Below are 21,239 nucleotides of genomic sequence, written 5' to 3' on the forward strand. Positions count from 1 at the left end.
TGGGATCAGATGAGAGTGATTGCAGTGTCCCCTTCTTCACTGATACTGGGGATAGGTTCATAGTCACTGTGGGCAGGTGGATTATAATTCTTGGTTAAGTGTTAGCATGCAGAACCATTCCATAATTACAGGAGTGCTGCAGTGTGCACATTATCACAGGAGTCTGTTTGTCAGAAAAGCAGTCATAGGTTGGGCTTGCTTCTTGAGGTATTTCTTAATGGCTATTAAAGCAGTTGAAAAACAATTAGAAGGTTATCTCTGGTTTTAGATTTTAAAATAGCAGTAATGGTTTTAAATTCTTGTATCTGTCTAGTTCCTGCCTGTTGCAGTTTGGCTCCTTGAGAGTTCAGTTGTGTTGTCCCTTATAGGGTAAAACTCAAGCCCCAACCTCTCTATTTTTAACTTCTTCCAGTTTTATTATGGACAAAAAACACTGAAAGTGCTTATAAACATTAAAATAGAGAGATAGTTAAAGCCTACTTATCTGTGAAATAAAAAATCTCCTTCCCTCCAAAACCTTAGAAAATATCTGTAATTTTACCACTGAAGTGCAAGTAGGTATTCCAGCCATCCCATCTGGTAATTTTGGGACAACCATCCATGAAATGCTTCCTCTCCAAACTACTGTGCTTTAAGTCTCTTTTGTTCTGTGGTGGTGTGCCTAATACAGCAGCTCCCCAAACAATGGAGAGAGTTCTAGCTTGTGCAGGCCTAATATTGGCAAGCAAAAAAGGAAATTTGGTCCTTTCTTGTACCTTTCCCTTTATTGTATTTACAGTACAGCTGAAACAGTAGTAGAGTATCTGTCCAAATACTCTTTCATTGAGCTGCTTCACAGTAGAGGAACCTCAGTGTTGTGCACATTCTAGAAAAATAGAATAGCAGGATTTTATTTCTGGCACATAAAGCTAGAACTGAATGACTCTGCTGTAGCTGAACTGCATGGCTTCTACTTTATTTGGACTTGCATATCCTTGAGTTTTCAGTTTCTGAAATAAAGTTATTTTTGATTTTTCAGGTATTTAAAGATAATTGTTGCAGGAGAGAACTACTTGCCCTTCAGATATACTGCAGAAATGAAAACAAGGGCTGTAAGGAACAGCTATCTTTGGGTCAATTACTGGTAGGTTAATCTAACAGTCATAAGCTTTCTTTTGAGTTAAAGAATGATGAAAAAATTCTTACAAATTAAAATGACAGCCAGTTTCTTAATTTATTTTCACTGGTGGTTAATGTGATTTAGAAATGTTACAATAGATTTAAATTGTTTTAAAACAGCTTTTTCATGAACTGTAAGGAATTTTAAAAAATCATGTGATTGTCTGGCACTAAAGCTTGGAAATACAAATGTATGAACCAAATGAGCACTGGAAGGAGAAATAGAATAGTGAAGAATCTTAATGTGTACTTGACAAATGTGAGAAATTTGATTTCTATTTTAGTGTGTTTTATTTATCTTAATCCTCTCATGTGGTATTTATGCATGAAATTAAACCTTTGGCTTCTCCAAAGTTGTGTAAAATAAGCTGTAGCTGTTTTGGTGAAGGCATGAGATAGCAGTAATTCAGTAATTCAAGAGTTGTGTGGTGTGGCTGCACAGCAGTTTGCAGTGAGATGTGTAGATTCTTGCTTTGAGTGAGCAAGCTCAGGTACCTAAACAACTTAAAGCAGCATCTATGTTTATGTGGAATAATATACCTTTAAAAAGAGTGCTTACTTTTTCTTTAAATAGCCTGTGTAGCATTTTGTGCTGTGTTAGAATGCTTTTGGTGTAGGAGTAGCTCATGTACATCTGTAATGCAGTGAAATCAGCAGTCCAGGTAAAGGGACTGTACAGTCAGAAATGTATTCCTCAGTAGATTTGTCAGTGTATGCTCTTGTGTGATGCAGTTCACAAAATAACTCTCCTTACTTTGGTTCTGAAGTTATTTAATGTTGGATGTCTTCAAAGGATGGGAGACATGCACAAAACTTAATTGGATTGATTTTTTTTTTTTTAAATCTTTCAGATGCATTTGAGGACTGATTGTCAGTTTGAAGAACTCCCATGTCCTCGTGCTGATTGCAAAGAAAAAATACTGAGAAAAGATTTGCCAGACCATGTAGAGAAGACCTGTAAATACCGGGAGACAACCTGTAAATACTGTAAAAGCCAAGTCCCAATGATTATGTTGCAGGTGCAGTATTTTCTTGTGTATATACAAGATTCCCTACATTAATGTAGTAATAACAACTCTTCTTGTCCTTCTCTGTAGCTGGCAAAAGAGTTTTGGCCCCTCAGCCAGAATTAATAATTCAAAAAAGAAAATAGGCTGACTTTCAAAACATGTCTTTTTCCTGAAAAAAAAAACCCGTGCATTGAATAGGAAATATTTTCTTTATTCTGATGTTCAGGTACTGCATTTTAAAAAGTTCAGATCCACTGCCTGATATTGATACTGAACTTAATTTTGCTATGCTTTTTATATTTTTTTACAATTTAGATAATAAATGCAACTACTATAATGACAATCAAATATTGTGCAAGAAAAGCATAAGCATTGCAATTGACTGGAAAAATAGCATCTTCTATGTAATCCTTCTTGGGTGCTGTGTGATCTGTTATGGGAGAAAGGGAAGAATGCAAAACCAATTCTGTCTTATGAGAGGAAAGGAAGAATGTAAAAGCAAATTGTACCTTGGCATAACCAGCAGTGGTACATGACAGGCCTAGGATGAGTTACTGCTGTTCTTGGCATCAGAGTAGCTTGTGTGATAGGCAGCATATTGAGGGTTAGAATTGCAGAGCAGAGGTTGAGAAAGTCATGCTTACATTACACATAGAATTTTAACCTGACTGTGTTTATGTTATTTCACATGGAAAGATATTATGCTGAATCTATCTTGGTATGATTTTAATATTCTTTTTAAAATTCTGTCTACTTAATTTCTGTAGTTTGATGGTTTTGGATCTCACACCTTCTTACTACAGTAAGAGTGATGAAATTTTATTCTCATTTTTGTTCTTGTGTGTTGTTTGTTAGGTGAAGTCTGACAATGATGAGAAATGTCCTTTGCTTGGAGATGTTGTTACAAAAAGGCATAGGTAGAAACTTGCCAAGTTCTGGTTTAGATTTGGCTCTGTTATTTGAGTGCACACTTGCAGGGGCTGGTAGTTCAATAACTGTGCCTTACCTAGAATAAGGTGGCTGAGACATGAAAATACACAAAAAAACATAAGGTCTGCCCTATTTATTTATCTATTTATTCTTGTACATTCTGATACAGAGGTGAAGTGTATTTAGGTAGATTAGGGATGCTATTCTCCCAGAATTATGGTTAGGTGGGGATTGGCATGAGGAAAAAGTGACATTAAAAAATGTATGGTGTCTTAACAGACAGAATCAGTGAGTTTTAACTATGTTCTGCAGACTGGATTGGCTGATATTTTTGGGGCTTTTTCCTAGATTTTTAAAAGTTCAGTGGTTATAGAAATGCAGATGGGCTTCTTTGTTGTGTCCTGATAAAATGTTATCTCACTGTACTTTAGTAATAAGAATCAGAAGCTTAATGACACTGTGTGTTTGAATCTTAGAATCACAGAATGGTTTGGCTTGGAAGGGACCTTAAAGATCATTCTTGTTCCAACTCTTCTGCTGTGGGCAGGGAGAGCTTCCACTTAACCAAGTTGCTCAAAATCACATCCAACATGGCCTTGAATGCTTCCAGGGATTAAGCATTCACTATTTCTCTGGACAATCTGTTCCAGTGCCTCACCACACTCACAGTCTAGAACTTCCTTATATCTAATTTAAATCTGCCCACTATCAGCTTAAAGCTCTTCTCGCTTATCCTATCTCTACATGCCTCTGTAAAAAAAGTCCCTCTCTGGCTTTCTGTAGGCCCCTTAAGGTACTGTAAGGTTTCTTTTGACTTCTCATTTGAGTTTTGTCACCCCATTGACAAAACTGGATTTTAGAGATGAGCTTGAGTTCATCTCTGGGTTCTGTAGCCTAGAATTTTCTCTAATATAATAATGACTGAAGCTGGCCTCAGTGACTTGAACTGAAAACGGAGGTAGGGGGAGCAGACTGAGAAAAAAGGTATGCAAATGGAAACAAAAAATTTTACTGGAGAACATGTGGTTCATGTCTTCATAGAATCCCGTGACTGGTGGGGTAGGAAATCCCCGTGGCTGGAGGCAGACTCCAACAAGTTAGCAATGTTAGTAGAAAGCTTTTTTAGATTGCATTTGTCTTGCCTGCATGCTCACTCAGTGACTTTGCCTCCTAATGTCCTTTGTTCAGTCTAAAAATTTAGGGTTTCTTTTTGTCACAAACCTACCTTTTCCATCCTCTGCCTCCTGACAGATAAAGATTGTGCATTGTTAAAATGGAAATCAGTAATATGAAATGCTCCTGGATTACTGTATTTTTCTGTGTATAATCCACAAAGCTGCTTGGAAGTGCTTGTCCTGTAACATAGATACTTAGACAGCAGTAGTGTGACAGGGATCTGGAAGGACAGCACTGTTTCAGGCCTGGGCTCCTCCCTGAAACCCTGGGCTCTGCCCTGTGGTCTGAAACACAGCTGAGCTGACTGGGGTAATGTTGGGGATGACCTTTGCTCCCTGTCACTGCTCTGGAGCCAGACATGTTCCTAATGTGGCACTGGCTCTTCTGAGAGCTGTGTTAATATCCTGCCCTGCCCTCACCTGTGCTGGGAGCCCTGCATGTGCTGTCACCTGTGGTTTGTGCTGGATTTGGTGTTTGGCTTTACGTGCTCAACTGGGTGGATTGAGACTAGGAGGGAGAGAGTTCTGCCACTGGGCTGGGGTTACTCTGGTATCTCCTGAAGTCCCTGGAAAGGTTTGCCATGGCTTCAGTGGGTGGACACTGGGATGTGGAGCAAGGAGGAAACCAGGAGAGAATGCTGAGAAGTTCCATGTTGCCTTCTTACCATGATCCAAGACTCAGTGTCACAGCCTTTGTCAGATGGTTTGGGTAGGTTAGGGAACAGGGCTAGGGAATTAAAATTAGAGAATGAACATTAGAAGGGAGTAATACTTGTCTGGGTTTGTAGTTGATAAATAAATAAGGATGTGTGTAGGACATTAGGCTCCTAAAGCTACGTGGTTGTGTGAGATGTCTCCCTTCAGCACAATTCCAGGTGTGTTCAGGATGAGAGGCCCAGGTCCAGCTCTTGACTCTGAGCAGGAGTGGTGCTTTGGAGCTCCTCTGTCAGAAGAGCATTGCTGTCACCCTGGCAGGCTGCTCCGAGGAGAGGAGCTGGCACTGCTCCTGCCTGGGTACCCTGGTGGGGATGGACTGAAGGTGGCTCAGGAGCTGTCCCAGCTCTCTGGCTGAGCTGAGGGTTCCCTGGTCCCTGTCACTGGGACTGTGCCACAGCCCAAGTGAGTGAGTGTGAATGGGGAGCATGGCAGGGTAGGTGGCTCAGGACAGCATCTGATGGCCTGCTCTAAAAGGAGAAGATACACAACTTCAGACAGTGCCAGATTTATGCCAGAATTCTGACCAAGGCCTTGCACATCTTGGAGATCAGATCTCCTTTACTTCTCGGCTTTGTTTCAAAAAATAGACCTGGTTACTGGGCAAAAAGGGCATGCTATTTGTTCTTCCCTTTCTAATAAGCTTGTAAATCTAGAGCTTTGTTTCCTTTGCTTTTCTTAAGTACCAGAAATGAAGCAGTGTGTTTCAAGTTGAATGGGACGTGTCACTTGACGAGAAACAGATTTTTCATTTTGTTGAGAGAATGAAGAGGAAATGAAAATTCAGTTTTCTTGGGCCTGACTTTCTTCCCTCACTGGGGTGGTAGCATTTGACAGCTAGGCTGAGATAACTGTCATCTGGGTTCAGGTTAAAATCCCTTCCCAGCATCATGATGTATAACAGTGAATCTTAATATCAGGTATTTGGGAATCAAAATTAGAAAAGAATTGGAAGGGACTATCCATACACAGGAAAGATAATCTCTAAGAGTGGGCAGTGTACATTTCTGATGAACTTTTCCATGCAGTATATGCCCTCACTAGAAAGGACATCTAGACTGGTTCTGCTTTCTCTTAAAGATGTCCAATTTTGTGAGTAATTGTTGGGGATTAAAACTTGACTTTGACTGCTGTTTCATTGTATGTAGTAAAACCTATAAAATGGTAAACAGATTGATTTGCTTTGCATGGGAGAACACAAGGAAACCCTTGGTTTTGCTTCAGCATATCAACACCTAAAAAAGTATAAAATTATGTTTGAGCAATTTCAGTTCTGTAACTGTGCAACTGGGAATAACATTGAAAAAATCTTGTGGGATTTTTAATTATTGTAGGATGCTTTTCTTTGCAGGTAAGTCCTCCCTTAATTAAAGAGTAAGGTCTGATTTGTGGTTTGTTTGCTTTTTTCCTCTGTAGAAACATGAAGATACAGACTGCCCATGTGTCATGGTTTCATGTCCTCATAAATGTAGTGTTAAAACACTCATGAGGAGCGAGGTAAGAAGTCATGCCCAGTGTTGTGCTGAAAAATTAAATAATGTCTTTAGTAAGATCTCGCAAGAATTTTGCCAGAAGCCATTTCCTTGTTAAAATGTGAGATCTAAGGAAAAGCTTTTTCTACCACACAGTTAAGTGTGATAACACTCAAATATTTTAAATGATTTCTTGAAAAACCTATTTAAAAAGAAACAATTTCTTAATTTTGAGTCATTATTACACTTGGCTTGTCCAAGATGAGCGCATGTCCTTCTTGCTTTTGTTTTTACTAGCTCTCCCCCTGCCCTTCCCTTGTTTCAGCACCACAGAGCAGCATCTTGGGGTTGTTAGCTTATATTAAAATAAAAATGCACAATTAAAATTCAGTCCACATTGACAAGAGTTAGTAAAGACTACAAAAATCGTACAGATGTGTAATTTCATGGAAAAACTTAAATTGCTATTAAATCTATTAAATTTTAGGGGGAAAATAGTAACTGATACTTAGAGAAATGGTGTAAGATTAAGGTTGAGTACAACACTCCAACAGCAGATGCAACAATGCATAAAAGTTTCTTCTGATGTGTAGAAGCTTCCAATAATACATAGATTAAAAAAATTTAAGCCTGGCTTTGAAGAGATCCATGTTCTTGTACATGAAAAGATAAAAGTAGCATCTGTCAAAATTGAGGTACTTAATTTTTCCCTTAAAGTAGAACTTGCCAAGGATAGAGAAGAACTTACTGAAGTCTTCATCACTCAGTAAGCCTCTTTTAAGGAAAGTGAAGTTTCTGATCTGAGGATGAGCTTTTCTCTTTCCTCTGCTACTTACTTCCCAAGCTGGATTCATACCATTTTTTAGTTGCACTTGTAAATTATTAATTGTGGCAGAGTGCAGAAGGCACATAAGACTCCTGCCAAAGTTTAATGCAGTCTTTTCCTCCAAGATAATGAAATACAAAATATATGATAGATATTGTATTTATTAAGAGAAATTGAGCTGTTAAGAAAAGAGAAAATACTTACACTGGCCAACCCTACCAGTGCTTACTGCCAAGATTAGCTCCTGCTTCTGGGGCACTTTGGCTTATTCTTAAAGCCTGACTTGAGCAGTTACTTTCAGAAGAGGTGTGTCTGAGTGCTTGTGAGGGCTGCACCGTTAAAGGCTGAGTTGTTACACACAGAGTCAGAATGGGGTTTGAAACCATGGGTAGGAACAGAACTTTAAACAGCCCTTTGCCCTGCATCATCTGTTGCTGTATGTTGCTTAATTTTTTTTTCCTAATACTGTGAAAATCTATGTATTTCTTGGTTGCATGATTAGGGACAAGAAGTCTAATGCAGAAAATGGGAAAATGCCTGCCTAACAGTTTGAGAAAATTCTGTAGTGTACAAGTGGATATCTTACTGTAGAATAAAAGGCAATTTTCATGTTTAATTCATAACTCCTTGGCAGACTTCTGGTTTTCAGAAGTTGAAAAACATGGCGTTCTTGTAAAACCTGTTGGACCACATGTCCCTTTCTTAATTCTTTTTTTTTCCTCCACTACATGTCTTTTGAAATGATACTGTGAATTTCTCCAGGTAGTGTTTAGAATGCAGTAGTTGTGAATCGGAGATGAGTGACTGATGGCATGTCAGTATGAGATTTTACAGACTCTCTTGTCTGTTCCAGTGCTACACATTGAGAGCAGTGTTGATTCACCACTTCTTCCCAGGGAGGTGGATGAGCTGAGTCACGTGGGGCTTAAGGTGTGGGAATTTCAGATGAGATTCTGCAGCCCAAAAGAGTGATGCCAGCTGAGGAGCCAGGCTCTGGCTCCTGTCTGCTTTGTGGGAAATACAAACTGCAGACTCTGTTTTTGAAAGGAGAGTGTTTGTTAGGCTGTCCTTTCCAAAAATGTCTCTCTGCTCCAACTTTTAGGCAGTTTGCATCCAGCTGCTGCCATCTGTGCTGCTGCTGTCCATGTATATGTATATGCTTCTGTGAATTGGTTTACTTTTAAATCAAAAGTAGTCTGTGCTTGTAATAATCCAAGATATTGGACTAAATCTCAATCTGTGAAAAATGCAGGCATTTTACTAATCAGTTTTAATCCTGTGTACTGCATTTTCAAAAAGTTACTTAACTACCTATTCTAAAACTCTTTGTCTGTTTCATGCAGTACTTGTTTAGTCTTTTTTGTGTAATTTAACTGTTAAATTTAGGCACGGAGAATTGCATGTTATGTTTTGAAAAGTTGGTTCCTCGTGAAATTAGGATTAGAAAAAATGTACTTTACTACAGTGAAACTGATCTTAAGACTTGCTCACAGCACCGGTAAAAAAAAAAATCACTTTTTGAGAAAAGATGAGCCATTCACTAAAGTCAAATGAAATCAAACAATTATAGAGTATGTTCTTTCTGTTTGTTTCGGTTTTTTTTAAATTGGGTTGCCCATTGAAATAGTCTTTGGTAGAAGTTTCACTGTATATTAAATGTATCACACTGTATACTGTATTGGCATGTGTGTGTGGTTTACATATGTGTATATACAGAATTAGCACTTGAGACCAGACTGGAGAAAATATACACATGTGTGTTGTATGTTCTGCAAATGGCACACAATACAAACCTGATAACCTCTGCCCTTTATGTTATCATGCAAAAGTCTTTTTGCCAAAACTCACATTTTTTTCCTATTGCAGTTGAATGCACATTTGTCAGAATGTATTAATGCCCCAAGTACCTGTAGTTTTAAGCGTTATGGCTGCACTTTTCAGGTCAGTATATAACAATTATACTTCCCAATTGATGAAAGTCTGCAAATAGAACCTAATTCTTTGACATGAAAGTTATGGGCTTCTCTAGTTTCAGTTAAGAAAATCATCCAGTTGCACCAAGTGATTATACAGGAGATGTTTGATTTTGCATTTTAAAATAATCAACATGAAAAGCCCACACATTCCTGCAGTGGTTTGTGAGTTCAGTTGTTAGGTGTATCTTGTTGAAATAGGAATATGAACCATTTGAAGAACTTGTTAACTTAGGATAAGAGGAAAGTCTCTTTAGTTCTTCAGAGAATAGACTAGTAACTTCAGTTGTTTCTATGAAAGCATTTTCTTGAACCAAGTATGTTTATATTTTCTCTCATTTGTGTGTCTTAATATTTTTAATTGAGGTTACATGTAGGTTAGCACACTTAAAACATGTATTTTTATGTGCATTAATATGTCTGTGTGCACACAGGTGTATAATCAAAGCATGAAATTTATTTTTTAAAAAAAGTTTTAGGTTTTAATCCTGGCAATCCCTGCAATATTAAAAAAATAAAGTAAAACCTGAGAGTTTAGTTCCAGTAGTATTCCAGTTTCTTCCAATATTCTGCTTCCCTTACCATAAATCCTGGGGAATTGGATGCTTATGCAATGAAAATATTAGTCAGGACATTTCAGAAACTGCTGACAGGAAAAAATGGCATTTATCTGATAGAATGATTCCTTTGTTAGCCCATGGCTATTTTAAAGGACAAGGACTCACTGAGGAGCAACACATCTCTATAGATGATGTCCTGCAGGTATTTCCAGGTTCTTAAATAGTGAGCATTCATCTTTTTAAGTGTTACCAGTAATGCTCTTAGAGGTAGAAGTGATCGATGCTGTAAGCCTGCCCACTGTTATGTTGTACGTATTGCCATTCATTTTATGTATGTATATGTGTGCATATATGTACATATATCCACATATATATTTTTAGTACCTTATATAGAGTACATACCTTGAGGATCATTGAAACCCTTTCAGTTGCTTTGCAGCACTATCTACCATCAAAGTTAATATTCTCTGCATTGCAAAGCACTTACTGAAGTAGGTGTAAGCAGCACAATACAAATGAAGTAAGTAATGTGGTCTGCATCTTATGTACTCTGTATATAATCTATGTGTGTTCTGTAAACTATATAGTGATTATTTGTAACAGCACCTATAGGTTGTGCAGAGGCAGCATATCTGAGTATCACAGAACAATCATGGTAACATCTTAACGTGACAAAATAGGCTTTGTAATAACTCTCAGTGTAGTTTATAAAGCTGGCAGTTTCCAGTGATAAATTTATCTTAAATATTTGTCTTTAATATTCAGCTGAAGGAAAATGTAATGCTTATGAAGCTGTTCATGAAATGGAACGGAAGTTTTAAATTACAGTCAGTGGAATTGGAAGTTTCAGATTTTATATGACTCAAGGGTTTTATTGTGCTTTGTTTAGTTCTAAGCTACACAAAAGGCTCTAAAATACAACTCATTTTGTAATTCTTGTTCATCTTTATTGTTTCTGAGTTATCAAGCACACTGGATGGAGATACATAGCAGTTGTATAAAAAACTTGCTATATTAAATGTATTCCTGATTTTTGTAAATTCCCAAGTAGATTTCCCTCCTCTCTACAGTTCTGCAACAAGCACCTGTGAACCAAAATATGTAGTGTTGGTTCGATGTCTTTATATACTCTTTCTTTGTAGGTTTAAAAGAAGTGGAATTGGCTAAAATGTATAAATTCTTTGTTGTCACAGGGAACAAACCAACAAATTAAAGCACATGAAGCCAGCTCAGCAGTGCAGCATGTTAACTTATTGAAAGAGTGGAGCAATGCTCTAGAAAATAAGGTATATCTTCTACTCACTTCTAATTTTCATTGACTTCTTTAAATCATACAAAAGTACTGGAAGAAGCGCTTTTTTTCTGTTTTACAGCTGTTCAACATTACAGCTAAAGCACTAGTAGGCTTCAAAAGCTACCAAGCCATTTAGCATATTTTTGTACCTTTGTTATATAATAAAATGCTGTGAGAAACTTGGCTTCGCAACTCCATGGACAATTTTCCTCATTGATAACTTAATTAAAACACTTCCTTCCTTCAGATAAATAAACAGTCCAGTGTTATATTTCCTCTCTGAGCTGCCTTCTTACAGAACAGAGAGTTCAGAAAGCCATGGCAGCACTATGAGCTGTATCTTTGCTACCTCATCATTTTTCCTGACATAACTTCAGGAGTGTGTAATAAACTGGTTATTTACTTTATTTATTTTTGTTCTTGCTCTCCAAACTTAAAGACCTGCACAGGTTAAGTAAATTAAATATATTGTAACTCATGGGCATGATGACGTCTGCTTTAGTGCTAGACCAGCATGAAGTTCATGTTGCAGTGTTTCCTTGGGACTCCAGTTTTTAAATTGTTTGGGATTTGGGAGATGCTGGGAGTTGTATCAGCTATGATCTTGTGAATAAGCTTGAATGACTTAACCACATGTTCTGCGAATAAAATTCAAGCCTTTGATTTAAAAAATGCAAAATTTCAGAGCAAATTGCTGTTTTCTTAAATCCTTTTGAAAAAGTCTTACATAGACATCAAACTAATGTTTCTGTAATTTTAGGGGAAAGAAGATCCCAGAATTACCAAAGTATTCTACAAATGCAGGCACAAGGGTGAGGAGCCCCCCTTCAGACTTTTCTCAATTGAGTTCACAAGTAGCAATTCCAGTGTAAGCTCAGTGGCACTTAGGATACGATTTCTGTCATCTCAGAGCAGATCACAAGCAAACTCTGTCTAGAAAGCACATTCCCTTCTTGGCCTACAGAGATCTCTTCTGCCTGGGTCTCCAGCAAGATCATGCAGTTGCAGGAATTCTAGTTTTAAAGCAGACATTAACTGGAACAGTGTAATGTTTTTTGCCTTCTGCATGGTTGTTCCTGAACTGTTTGGTTTTCAACTTGAAGCCTCTTAAGGAAGCCATTGAACCTGGCAGAGTTCTAATACAGATTTTTTTAGATACAATTTTTCTTCGTGTATAGGTAGGTCTTAGTTTGAGGATCCAGAAGATTACTTAAGTTTGCTTTTGCATCTGAAACTTTGTCAGTGTAGGAACTTTACATTTTTCAGTTTTGAGAGATACAGATTCATATCCTTAGTTCGTTTTTCATTAGTCTGATGAAAATTATACAATTTATTTCACATCATAGGAAAAAACCCACTTTCCCTGTGACTTGCAGAATAGATCATGTTCTGCTTTTCTCGGTGTCCTGAGAGGTGCTTTGTCATTTAAAAAATGCCCAGTGGTTCTATGTTTGCCTCTTACAGACATTAGAGATGATACACTTCACTACTGTTTTATGCTCAACTTTTGTTTCAACTTTCATTTAAGACAAAACTGCTTATCATCATATGTCCATTTTTTTTCTTTTTACTTCCTGCTTCATAGACTTCTTCCTATTCATAATAAAGAGTTGAATCACTGGAAATCCCAAGCCAGTGCCAAGTTACCAGAATAGCTAACCACATGTCATATGTCAGTGACTTTATTTTAGGGAAGGGTAACAAAATGATTTGTAACTTCATTGCTGTGCTCTTCTTTGAGGAAAAAATTAATCAACGCACTGAAGAACAACAGTGTCAAGTCAAATTGGCTGATGGTTATCTCAGAAATCTTAGCCCTGCTGAAGCCAGTGGAAGTCTTCTTAGTTTGTATAGGGTCAAGATTTCATTTGGGGTTGTCTCTGTGGAGGGGTTCTCTCCTCCCAGTCACCACATTCTTTAACAGTGCACGTGGAGTAGGCAAACTGGAAGTCTTCAGAGCTGCAAAGCTTGTGCTAAGTTAGGAGTTTGGTATTGAATGGTGCTGCTGGCAAAGAGTAGTAAGAGAAGGTCAGATGTAAAATCTTGAATCAAAACTTTGTGGGGGGAATTAAAGTTCAGTGCTTTTTTCCCCTCTGTGATGGCATAGAATTGCAGACTGAACTCCCACAGTTTTGTAATGTTGGAAATAATTAGTTGAAAGTAATTTTGTGGCTTCATCACATTCTTACAGAAAACTGGTATAAACTGTTTTGTTTTTTTTTTTATATGAGATTTAAGTATGGAACCTGTTTGAATACAGTTTCTTGTGGCATATGGTTTTTTCCATTCTTCTTTAGTAAGCAACAATAAGCAACAGCTTAATTTGCAAAATTGCTGAATAAGAGCATGCTTTTTCCTAGGAATATTTCAAATATGCCAGCTAAGTAAAGGAAGCTGATGCAATTTGTAATTAGATGCTGTGTTTACTTCACCCTTTTTTAAACTGAAGTTCCAAAGACTTATGTTGAAACAATAGTTAGGAAACTATTTAGTGTTAAATTTTTTTTTTATTCACAAATCACAGCCAAACTACAATTGCTGACTTAGCAATGACAGTTCTGTCTGATTAAGGACTGCAGGACATAATTCTGCTTTTCTTGTATTCTGTCAAGCTGCATGGAAAAATCTCAGTACAAAACAGGCCCACGTTTTATAACTTGTACAAAAATGGAAGTGCAATGCTTAGTGACCCAGCCCATAACTGCCTTGTGATTGGGAGGCCTGGGGAGGAAACAGTGAGAAAAGGGAAATGTAAAGATCACAATTAACTAAAGAACTCTTGATTCATTATGGAAATGGACGATGCAAAATAATGAAGCATCCACCCAGCAGATCATAAATATCTGGGAGTCAGAGGTATTGGTTTAAATTTAAATTTTTTCTGATACCTAGGCATTCCTTCAGTCTCAGTATTGCTTCTCTCTCTGCACTGACAAACTTAGCTTAGTCTCATTTCTGTTGAGTTTCTTTTGCCAGTTTTTCCATGTATAAAGTGCAGAACCAACCTGTGCGTGTATGTGCACACGTACTGCATTGTACTATATTGAAAAGTAGATACCCACACATACATTATGGTATCTCTCTATTTTTGGGCCCCACCTAAAGAACTTGCTGAGTGCCTGTGGACTTTGACAGTCCTTTGTCTAGTTTAGGTTCAGAGATTTGAGATGAATTACCTTTTCAAACAGTCTGGGTTCTGCTAGGAATGCAGTGACACATAAGGGATTTGGTGATGGTGTCAGATTAGAGGCCAGTTAGGGGGATGGAATTCTGCAGTGGCACCCACATCAGAGGTGAAGATAGCTTAACCTCAAACTAGCAGCTGTAATAGAGGCCAGGAGTAGATTTTTTTTTTTGAGACCATGAAACATCCAAGTAATTGGTCTTGATGTGAAACATTCATCAAGACTTTTTGGGTCTGAAACGGTGCTGTGTCATATCCATTTGAAGATCTATCTGTGGAATAGTCAGGGCATGTCCAAACATCATCTTGTGCCAAGTGTTTGTTTTCTGCATTTTTGCTGCTGAATGATCTTGCCTGGGGGAAAACTGCATTTCTCAAAAAAGCAATGCACCACCACCAAGCAGCCCCCTTCTCCAAACCACATTAATGAACAAGCACTAAGCAGTATGACAGAAAATATTTACTGTATTACTTTCATCCCCAAGGAGATATATAATATGATATTCTTTTAACAATGCTCATGTTTTAAAAACAGAATGAGTCACTAATGAATAAATCCATAAAATATCAGTACAGAGAGAGAATGTAATCCACAGCCTGTAGTTCTTTGGTCTTTTCTACTAGTAGGCACCATTGGATTGTCCTTCAAATGCATGGATCCCTTCTATATTCATTCATTTCAAGAGTTTTCATCGCCATCACATTCTTTTAAGCCAAGTCAGTCCCATGCAGATATGTTTTCTTAAATTTGCTATATGTGAGGACAGATTGGAGTAGGTGAAGAAGATTAGTGTTCCCTGATCCAGCCAGCTCAGCTTGTCTCTGGTGTCCCTTCTGTGCAGGGCTCAAGTTCTTAACACCAATTCAGAGTGAATCAAGTTGTTTCTTCCAAACTCCAAGCAACTCCCAAGTCAGTTGGTGGAAACCAGGAAACCAAGCCATGAAACAACAAGTGAATAAAGAAAATGTTACATTTAGACACAAATTCTTTGCTGGTTTTGTGTCCTATCTGCACTTTCTTAAGCCGAAGTTGTACCAATGTCATACATTGGAAGTGCAAAAATAGCTATCAGAAGGTTGGGTTTTATTTATTTATTTGCAATACATGGAGAGAGATTTTATTAGGATCTTATCCCTTTCATGTGTTTAAGATAGTTTTAAAATAACATAGCTATTTTAGTAGTTTGATAAACTTTGGCAGGAGTAATTGTAGAATTTTTTCCAGGTGGCCTTGCTCCAGAATGAAAGTTTGGAAAAGAACAAGAGTATACAAACTTTACATAATCAGATTTGTAGCTTTGAAATAGAAATTGAAAGACAGAAGGAAATGCTGCGGAATAATGAATCTAAAATACTTCATTTACAGGTAAGAAATACAGACTCTCCCCATTAAATCAGAAATGGCAGTAGCTTCTGTTCTGTGCCTTTACACTTGTGAAGTGAGGTGGTATAATAAAAAGTGGGGGGAGATATTTTACATTATTAGAGAGCCATTCTGATTTTTTTTTTTTCTGGTTTGTTGTGTAAACCACTGCAATTGCCTAGCCTATGTTAAAACAAAACAAAAAAAAAAGCTTCAAAAGGGAAAAGATTGAAAACAAAATAGAAATCTTATATGAAGAATAATCTTTTTTTTACTTAAACTGCTTAAGGAAGTCCCACTGAAGGACAAGATTAGCGCCTTAAAATTGTTGAATATTACATATATTCCTTTTCTACTTGCTGATATTAAAAAAAAATACAAATCATGAGTGAGAACAGTCTGGTGTGGATTTAATTCAAATATAGCATAATGCATTTGAATACACTTTTTAAAAATCCAGATTACTGTTGTCTTTCTGAGGAAAATTTATCTAGTTATTCCTTTGCTGATAGGTCTGAGTTTCCTGTTCTATGTTTTGAATAACCTGGCCACAAGCCAGCATGAAACTAGAAATCCTCAGGATGCCCTAGCACGGTGGTTAGCCCAAGCTGAAATTCCTTGCTCTGTATTCAAAGCTGACTTGCAATTGGGTGCTGGGAATTTGTATTAGCTTGCATGACACTAACCACAATAAGGGAAACCTCAGGAGGTATTTAGCAAGCAATTGTGGAGGTATCATTTACACATTAATGTAGTACGTCTGCTGCTAGAATATCAGATACTTGTTATAGCATCCACCTTAAAGGAATGGAAATAAAATTCTTTTTCACTTACTATTCACTTCACATTTAAACTGCAAATGTTGATAACTCAAGAAAGATAAAGGTACCCAAACCAGTGTGTGGCTAAAAGGGTTCAAAGGGTGGCACATTCAGGAGCTCAGGGCCTGGAGACCCTTGATGATGGTCTGTAAGGAAACCTTCAAGTTTAGCAACTGCAACGTTTTTCCTTATAGCAGTAATTTCTTTCCATGACCTGCCCACTTAGTAACCAGCTCAGCCTGCCTTAGTCATTGTTACTTGTCTGATGATAGTCTGGGATATGGCTGCCTGCCTGCAATATTGCATTCTGACACTGGGGAGCTAATCCTTGTATGTACTGATATTGCTGATTGAATCTACCAGGAGGTAAGTTAATTTGTAAGCCTGAAGTTCTTACACATGCTGTCTCAATGGCCAGCAGTGAGAGTGGAAATGGAAAAAACATGGATCTGAGTTTTTCATTATTGTCTTAAATGACAGATTGCAATATCTTTTTCCTTGAGCTGTAAGTGTTAGCAAAATCAATTTTCAAGTGATTGGTTTAGGAAAAAAGAAAACCCCAAACCACTACAAAGCAGCAAATTCCAACAAGTGGCTTTGTGGTGGTAATAAGTACTGGAGAAAATGTTTTGCTCTTTTTTCTTTTTTTTTTTGTTTTCCCTCCTGTTCTTTACTTCCTCTTGCCAGCTATTTCAATTTAGTTATTTTAAGCCAAACTGTATTTCAATGCTATTTCAGCCTGTTTCCTTCCACTTAGCTGAATTTCCTGGTTCAGTCTGATTGTTAAGGATATCCTGGAAACATGCCTCAATTTGTTTTTTCCTGGACAACATGATCAGCCTCCTTGTGTTGCCCACCAGGAGTGGAAGGAATTAGTTACCTTTTGTGAGCCATTCTTTCCCTGGGTTGTGTTGAGCAGCTGTGGTTACCTGGGAGCCACAGATACTGCACTAACCAGTTCAGCTCTGAGCAAGGGGTATTTGCTTAGTCCCCCAAGTCCTACAAATGCTCCTGATGTCTAGTACAGCCCCAGTATTGGCTCTCAGGTGACCTTTTTGGCTGGGGAGTGGCAGCAGCATCACTGAGCATCATCTGCACTGTGAGGCATCTGACACAACCAGTGTAAATGCATCAAGGGAGTCTGGGCACGGGCAGGAACCTCAGCCTAGAGATGTTTTGTTTTCAGATGAGTTTTCTATATATTGGTCTCTAAGGGAAGTGTTTTTACCAAGGGTGTGTGATACTTTTTTTGGCTGCTGTCATGTAGAGAGGAGCTTTCACATGCAGTGTCCAGTCTTTCATATGGAAATGGAAGCATGTGAGTAATCCCATTGTAAGCAGGGTGGAGAAGTGAGGTACTGAGGGACAAAAGAAACAGTGCCCTCATGAACATAAAATGATTTGATGAGTAATACCTTCCTTCAGAGGAGAAGGACACGTGATTTCTTTTCCAAGTCAAGCAGTACCTTTTCTAGTCTGTTCTTTAGCTTTTCAGTTTCGTCCTATCAGTTGCAATGGAAAGGTCATTACAGCTCTTCAGTTCCTCATGACATTTTCTGAAATTCTTTTAGTAAGTATAGTGCAAAAATTCTGGAAGTTGGTGGAAATATAAACAAAACCCTATATGAAAATCAACATCAAAAGGAACTCACAATAGTTTGCCAAGCACATAACTCGGGATTAATGATCTGCAGAGGTCAGTTGCTAGAATGAAAAGTGCATGCAGAAAATTGATATCTACTTGAAAATTTATGAGTACAGTGTGAGACATCTGTGTGCTTTCTAATGGAATAATTAGAGTGAAAATCTCCACTGCTGCATTAAATTCAGATTTAGTACATCAGCATCTCCCAGCAGGAGGGAGGTTGACTCCCTGTAGGGTAAAAAGATAGAGATCCCACTGCTTTTTAAAAATTAAATAGAAGTCTTATTTCTGATTATTTTGTATCTCTTGAATTCTCATGTCAAGGTGCAGTAGATAAAAATGCTACACATTTGCCAATGTGAAACAGAAGCAGCTAAACCAGAATTGGTTGTGCATGTACAAAGGTGGAACGTCCCACAGGCTGATGGAGAGAAGTGGATCCCTAATAACAGTTTTGGGTAAACTTCTCCCAAAAGAATAGCTTACAGTTGTTCTGCATGTTTAGCACTTCCCCTTTCATATAAAAATGTGATCATTTATTTTGTTTGATGCTGTGTTAGTCCAAAGAGCTGCAAAGCCATGAGGCACTGTGCAAACCCCAGCCAGGTTACTGTTCTTGCCTTGCAAAGTTCATGTTTGGTATGAGTAAAGGAAAAATATCAGACTTGGGCATATTTTGAGTTATTTTTGCATGTTAACTGTGAGCTAGTGGCCAAATTCTTTGGTTCTGCGCTCATAACATGCAGTCAGGCCATGCTGTGGTATGTTTCCTTATTTATATGGGTAACAGCCCTTCCCTGCTCTACTGTGTGATTACCATCAGCCCAGGTGGGAGGGTGTGACTGGGTTGGTAGGTGGTGTTTCATAAGTCCAGGCAAGCTGCTTGATATATTTACTGGGCCCATACCTCTGGCATTTATGATTCAGTGCACAGCTTTCCTTCACAGAGCCCTAATTCTGGATGTGAGAGATACATAACTTGTTTTAAAACAGGAGCATAGAAATAGTTAATCCTGAAATATGTTAGATTGCTCAGTTGTTTTGAGACAAAAAATAAGACTCTAGAACCTGATGTTGCTAGCTGGCTCATCAAATTGACAACGTTCAATTAATGGTTGCAGACTTTCAGTATAACTGAAACCACGTGATTAAAAGCAAATGCCTCAAAGGGCAGAAGGGTTTTCCCCATCAGTGGGGAACACTGAATCCACATGGCCAACCAGAAGGCAAATGCAAAAGAAATTTATTTTCTTGTTTTGTACTCAACTGCCACTTTATTTTTCTGAAGAAATGAAAAATTATTTTTACCTTTGTTGACTCTATATGATGATAGACTATAAAGCTATAAAGTTAGATTTGGAATTTAACTGTAGGTGGTAGCAAAAGTAGTTTCTTCTCTCAGATATTTTTGTTATCATTTGAACTTCACAAATGATTATAGGGTTCTGGCTAAAATTCCTGCTAGTCCAAATTAGCTGTGATAATGTGAAGTGCTGTGTATTTCTTGCATCAGATTTGAGGTAGACTGGGAAATATGTTCTTTATATTTTAATATATTGAGGTGCCTGCAATATCTCTCTTTAAGAGAATACTGGCCTTTCTGTCTATTTCTTTCTTGAGTGTAATATTTAATGCATTTCCAAAACCAGCTGGGGTATTTTTTTTTGTTTGTTTTCTTAAAAAGACTCAACAGAAAATACTTTCAAAATGCATGGGTTACTGAGTTTAGGAAGTAAGAGTGGGAATTTTAAAGGTACTTAAAAGGACAGAAGTGATCATTTTGCTTACATTCTTGAGGGCTTCTGATATGGTTGTGGGCACATAATAACTTAGGCTTTGATGACTGATTTATGTGAGCTGGGAGCTTGCACATGTGTGTACTCGTGTTCCATGTGTGCAAGAATAATGATGTTTTCCTGGAGGCATAACTTATTTTGCTGTAAACCAATATAAACCTGTGCACATGGACAGCCATTTGATCCACACCACAGGAAGCTGTGCCCATACTTTTTTGCTTAAGTACTGTCACATGAAACCCAACAGGTGTCAGCCCATAATACCAATGTAGAGACATTCAGAAAATTGTTCTTATATTGAAAGGCTTTAAAAAAAACCCAAAAATCAAGCTACTTTAGACAAGAGGTACATGCTAACAAGTCCCTTTTTTAAAATAAGGCTATTACTAATTCTGATAGTGCTCTACCTATGCAGCACTAAATATTTTTAAAGTGTTTCATAAATACCTGGGCTATTCCTTTAAAATTTTCAAGGTTTGTGTTATTAAAATACTAGACAAAAGCAAAAATTGTTTATATTGGAATTCAGTCTTATTACCAACATACAATCTTTGTTTAATTTGCATAAATGAATGTCTTTGTGTTATTTTAACTCATATGCTATTATTTTGTAAAGCGAGTGATAGACAGTCAAGCAGAGAAACTCAAAGAACTGGACAAAGAAATCCGTCCCTTCCGACAGAACTGGGAGGAGGCTGACAGCATGAAGAGCAGTGTGGAATCCCTCCAGAACAGAGTGACTGAGCTGGAAAGTGTTGATAAAACTGCAGGGCAAGGAGCTCGGAATACAAGTGAGTGTGAGCACAATGGGCTGCGGTGCTGTTGAGAGGACAACGGTGTCCCTTGAGTGGCACTCCCATTGTGGCTTTTATATGGAAACATCAATAATGCTGATTCTTCTGATTTTTGAGTAGGAAATCAACATTCATTTGTTGATGGTGTGGCATTGCTTCCATGCTTTTTCTTAGGCTTGATTATTGTCTTCTCTTTTGTTTTATTGACTCTTGTCTTGACTGCATTGTTAGCTCATTATAAACAGTTTCTCAATTGATCTTTGATAGCTAATAGCTTTCAGCAACTTCTTTAAATATAGTCTTCTTTAAATATAGTGTATAGTACTGACATTTTTTATTACTCTTCTCCCTTGTGAATGGATCAGAATGGATCCACCTGAAACCACCCATCCTGATTCTGTTGGACAGGTGTATGAGATCCTAAGAAAAGTGAGATCTGCTTAAGAATGAGGTTATTATATTTCTGAATAAAGACTGGAATTCAGCAGGACAGCGTAGATCACATGCAAGTGTTTAAATGTTTG

General features: G+C 37.7%; 1 protein-coding gene across 1 annotated transcript in view; it reads left to right on the forward strand.

Annotated features, from left to right (window-relative positions):
* TRAF3 (TNF receptor associated factor 3) overlaps positions 1-21,239 on the forward strand; it is a 47,123-nt gene that overhangs the window by 17,423 nt on the left and 8,461 nt on the right. Inside the window, exons 4-10 of the mRNA XM_077180722.1 lie at positions 1,019-1,123; positions 2,010-2,177; positions 6,404-6,484; positions 9,152-9,226; positions 11,012-11,104; positions 15,522-15,662; positions 20,538-20,712. Coding sequence (XP_077036837.1) covers positions 1,019-1,123; positions 2,010-2,177; positions 6,404-6,484; positions 9,152-9,226; positions 11,012-11,104; positions 15,522-15,662; positions 20,538-20,712 — 838 coding nt within the window. The remainder of the gene's footprint in view (positions 1-1,018; positions 1,124-2,009; positions 2,178-6,403; positions 6,485-9,151; positions 9,227-11,011; positions 11,105-15,521; positions 15,663-20,537; positions 20,713-21,239) is intronic.

Source organism: Agelaius phoeniceus, chromosome 6, assembly GCF_051311805.1.
Source record: "Agelaius phoeniceus isolate bAgePho1 chromosome 6, bAgePho1.hap1, whole genome shotgun sequence".
Taxonomy (NCBI): Eukaryota; Metazoa; Chordata; class Aves; order Passeriformes; family Icteridae; genus Agelaius; species Agelaius phoeniceus.